This window comes from Trichomycterus rosablanca, chromosome 1, assembly GCF_030014385.1.
Source record: "Trichomycterus rosablanca isolate fTriRos1 chromosome 1, fTriRos1.hap1, whole genome shotgun sequence".
Lineage (NCBI taxonomy): Eukaryota > Metazoa > Chordata > Actinopteri > Siluriformes > Trichomycteridae > Trichomycterus > Trichomycterus rosablanca.
Genome location: NC_085988.1, coordinates 53,408,082 through 53,412,764, shown reverse-complemented (window position 1 = coordinate 53,412,764; position 4,683 = coordinate 53,408,082). Strand labels below are relative to the sequence as shown.

General features: G+C 38.7%; 1 protein-coding gene across 2 annotated transcripts; it reads left to right on the top strand.

Annotated features, from left to right (window-relative positions):
• The first annotated feature begins 761 nt into the window (after positions 1–761).
• LOC134322724 (uncharacterized) lies at positions 762–3,466 on the top strand. Of its 2 annotated transcripts, XM_063004081.1 has the most exons (6): positions 762–960; positions 1,285–1,495; positions 1,963–2,075; positions 2,168–2,225; positions 2,601–2,733; positions 2,806–3,058. In XM_063004081.1, the coding sequence occupies exons 1-6, from the start codon at positions 781–783 to the stop codon at positions 2,963–2,965; spliced, it is 855 nt and encodes a 284-aa protein (XP_062860151.1). In that variant the 5' UTR covers positions 762–780; the 3' UTR covers positions 2,966–3,058. The 2 variants fall into 2 exon arrangements, with proteins under 2 accessions (XP_062860151.1, XP_062860150.1); XM_063004080.1 differs by lacking the exons at positions 2,168–2,225; positions 2,601–2,733 and having other exon boundaries at positions 2,806–3,466.
• The last annotated feature ends 1,217 nt before the right edge of the window (positions 3,467–4,683 follow it).

Here is a 4,683-nt window from a genome sequence, read left to right as displayed (position 1 = left end):
AATGTATCGGAGTAAAAGTATACATTTTCTTTACAAAATGTAGTGGGGTAAAAGTTGCTGAAAATTTTTATACTCAAATAAAGTACAGATACTCCAAAATATACTTAAGTACTGTAACAAAGTAGTATTGTAAGGCAGTATATATATATATTAGGGTAATATATATTATAAATTCGTTTAATTATGTTAAATCTGATTGGTTCATGGCATGTATGTTTTAAAGCAGAAACAAACACAGGCACAAACACATCTCTGCACAAGAGAGGATTTTTATGAAACTTAATGCAATGCAACCAGTCTGTCTCTTTCCTGTAGTTTCCTTTTAAAATAAATCTTTTTTCTCATTGAAGTGTTGTTTGAATTATGCCTACATTTAAGGCAAGGTAGCAAAATGTTCATGATCGTTCATCATTGATATTAATATCGGGGCTGTCTTATACTAATCTAACAGTTAGCATTTTGCCATTCAAACCAATGGGATGGGATAGCACAGTGCGCAAGCATGTCAACTCACAAGCTCGATTTTTGCAAATAAAAACACATGTGCAAGTTTATACAAGTTCAATAATCATCAATAATCATTTATTTACGTTTGAAAATAATTCCGTTTCTCCGCACCGTCAGCCATGTTTTAAGCCAAGGACACTTCCGATGCTCACTCGTTCTTGAAATGTTAAGATACCGAACTACAGCTTATCCGCTTGTTAAGTGTGACGTCACGCGTGACGTTAGGACCATTTCCGGGGCCAAACTCAACTTTAATCCCAAACGCAAGCAACTATGGCTGAACCTGTGAACCTTTTTACCATTACTTCTTTCTTTAGTGAGGCACCATTGAGGGTTAAAAAAGGTCTAAACTCTTTTAACTCAAATAGAGTGATAAGTGTAAGTGTTCTTCCAGGTGGTATATTCAAGGGTAGAGTCCAGGCATCCATGAAAAAGATGATTTACGAGGTTGAGGTGAGTTAGAAGGTAGGAGGGTTAGCTAGGTTCGCTAATTAGCATTTAAAGATGATATGTCATGTTCTGACTGAGGTATTTGTATAATAAATGCACAGGACTGCTATAACTTTGGACGTAAATAATGAAAATCTAAATATAAAGGCTTTTGTGGGATTAGTTAAGTTATGTTAGCTAGCCTGCAAATAGCTAATGAGCTGCCACTTCGTAGCTAGGTAGTGCTAGCGCTACAGAAATATCTTTAGGCTACTACTTTAAATACAGCACTGATAAGGTCTTGAAGATGTGTTAGGGACAGCGAGGATTAAATTTTGTTCGATATAGGTGCATGTTGAGGGTCAGTCAGTGAGGTACAGTACCTGCGAGTGCCCAATTGGCAGAGACAAGTGCCATCATATGGCAGCCTGGTTGATTTGGGTTGAGAAAAACGTGTCCCGCACTGATGTGGAATGCTCGTGGAAGAGGGCGAAGACATCGAAAACGGACGAAATTGCAGCCAAGCGGGTGTCTGAGATGACACCATCCACAACACGAGGTTAGTAATTAATTTGCAAGTGCTGTTGATGTTGCCTGGTTTATTTGCTTAACGCTAGGTGGATTAAAGCAGTGTTTTCCCTAACCCGGTCCTAGAGGACCCCTTGCCCTTCACATTTTAGTTTTTACCCTGCTCCCAACACGCCTGATCCAACTAATCAGCTGATTAACAAACCCCTTTCGGAGACGAAGCTGGTGTGGTAGAGCAAGAAACTACTAAAATGTGCAGGGGTCATCCAAGACCACTGGGTTAAAGCTGTTATGAGAATGAATAGTATTTATTAAACAATGCTAACATAGTCACATTGTAATGAATTTAAGCTTTATCTTCATATTGACATTTTAGTTGGCCAGACAGTGATCTATTCTGAATCCTTAAAATATTGTTAATCTGATATACTGCATGAAGAGTGTAGTGTACACTGTGAGTTTAAAAGACTGTTGATAGTATTACTTGTTTTATTTCAGCTGGAATCAAAAGACCTGTCACACAGGAGGACAAAGAATGGGCACTGGCATCTTTGTCAAAACTTGGGCGTTTCACTGGAATGGGCTGGATTTTGAGTCCTGAACCGCCTCAGGTACGACTTCTGTCTCTTGCACTTTGATTTGCCCACCATGTTTCCAGAAACATCACATATGCTATGTTAAGTCATTAACAATTCGGTCACAGATGATGAGAAGCAGCAGATCGAGGCAGCAACAGTTGGGCAAGCAAAGAGCCCTTTATGGTAAGAAAGTGCATTAATAAAAACTGCTGTGGCCCTGGGAACTCAATGCACTGCAACATACAATGTATGCAGATAGACAAAACACAAATTAAGAATATATCAATTTGACAACCTATGCACTTCATTTAGAAAACATGCTGCAACTTCATATGTTGTAATGTGTTGTCTGAATTTGCTGCAGATTTTCTAAATGCTTTGTATGGGCTGTTGTAGATGTTTTCTTGATTTGCTTGCATTTTTTGTCTACAGTATTTGCATGTTTACTCAAGTCATAATGCATTGAGCTCTTAGCATCACTGTACAAAATAAAATACAAGCTGAAATAATACAAAACTAGTAATTGCAACTTGCCTTTTTTTTTTTTTTTAATAACAGGTCGGCATTTCGCAAGAAACGGATCACGGCAAGCAACTTTGGTGTGGTCTTGGCAGCAGTCAAGCGGAAGTCTTACCCCCCTTCCTTATTCAAAACCCTGCTTGGCCATTACAATGTCCAAGACGGATCTAAAGTAAGAAGTGGATAAGTGATTAAACTTATCAGTGTATCTAATATTGTGACATTTTTTGTGTTTTTATTAAAGGCATGTGATTGGGGAATCCTTCATGAGCCAAGGGCAAAGCAGCAGTACACAGAGCACACTGGTGTCGATATCCAGGAGAGGGGACTGTTCCTGTCTGATAGCGGCCTGCTTGGTGGATCTCCAGACGGGACAGTATCTGGTGATTACATTATTGAGGTGAAATGTCCATGGTCGGCCAGAACCAAGACTATTCTGCAGGCAGCAGAGAGTAAGGACTTTTTTCTTGAGTTGGAGGAGGTGACTGGTGCCCTAACACTAAAACCAACTCACCACTATTGGCATCAGATCCAGGGCAACCTACACCTGACTAGAGCTAACTGTTGTCATCTGCTTGTATGGACTCCTCTTGACTTTGTGATTCTGACAGTGCTCATAGACCCAACATGGGTGGTTAACATTGATACCCTGGAAACATTTTATAAAAACTGTTTCCTACCACACATTGTGTCACAGAATTAATTTGCATTTGTAATTTATTGGATGAATTGATTAATTAAATTAATTTATAATTAATAATAAATTATATATTATATAATTCATGTTATATATATATATATATATATATATATGTATATATTATTATAATACTTAATAAATAGACTTCAGCACTTCAAATAAATAATACTTAATAAATAGAGAGGAGAAACATTTTTATCTGGTTTTACTTTTTTTGATAAAAGTTGCAAAACAAACTGGCCTTAATTATTCAAAACTAACATTAAAAAGACCAGAAAGACACAATTAGTTAATTTATTGAATTTCACAGAGAATGGGTGTTTGCAAATTTGTAAGACACACACATACTTTCAGTATCTTGTTGATGTTTTTTCTAAACTGATATGGGATATGGTCCAAAATGCTAAACAACTTCAGCCTCTGAATGGACCGCTCCACATGTATCCTTGCACTGGAGATAAGTCTGTTATTGTTGACTTCCTCCTGCGTAAACTGTCCATTGACAAGGAAAGATGGGATGTTAAGAAGGACTCCCTCTGGCAAAATATCCCGAATTGTGAAGCCCTTGTCTGCCATAACCATATCACCTGGTTGTAGATGTTGGAGAAGTCCACAGTCCGCTGTTATTGCTTTGTCTGAGGCACTCCCACCGTACAGGTCACTGGCATAGGTAATCACTCCATTGGGAGACACACCAATTAAAGCCTTTAGCGTGGTCCTTCCTTTATAATGGCTGTACAAATTACTTTGTGTGTCCAGCCTCTCTGTGTTCGAAACAGCAACCTCTGTGCAGTCAAGCACTATCCTACAGTTTGGAAAAGGTCAAAAGCAGTCTGGCAGTTATGTCTGATTTTTGGCTGTGGAGGGGATGTTGTTCTCAAGTAGACCAACAAACAAAATGTCATACAGTGCACTAAGGATAGTGGTAAAGATGTTAGTTACTGTGGCTGTGCTACAATTAAACCTTGTTGCAAGGTCTACATGGCCACAATTCAATTTAAGCTTCATTAAGGTAAGGAGTAATTGATCAATTAGGGACATAATTTGGACAGTCCAATCAGAATGATATTGTAGCTCAAATCTAGAAAGGCGTGCTTCCAAAAAAAGGACAGTGGCAGCATCGGGCAATCCAGTGTAATATTGGACCTTGTCAGGATGTGAGGAAATCTGACTGAAAGAAAATGTTTGCTTCTGTTTCTCCAATTGTTTTTTCAATTTCTCATTCTCTTCTCTCAGCATGTCATTCTCGACCTCAAGCATCACAAGACTTGTTGAAGTACTAGGGGCCTGTAAAGTTGCAAGGTTAGCTGTGGGTACTATATCTGTACTTTCTTCATTCTCAGCACTGGTAGGGACCACTTGCTTCTTCCGCTTAGGGGAAATGCTGGGGTGATCGGGAAGTTGGAAAATTTGTTCCTCGTT

Excerpts from the sequence above, each read along its gene's own strand:
- LOC134322724 (XM_063004080.1), top strand. The coding sequence starts at position 781 with ATGGCTGAACCTGTGAACCTTTTTACCATTACTTCTTTCTTTAGTGAG. Across the intron at positions 961-1,284 it reads AGATGATTTACGAGGTTGAG|GTGCATGTTGAGGGTCAGTC; the intron begins GTGAGTTAGAAG and ends TGTTCGATATAG. Across the intron at positions 2,076-2,805 it reads TGAGTCCTGAACCGCCTCAG|GCATGTGATTGGGGAATCCT; the intron begins GTACGACTTCTG and ends TTTTTATTAAAG.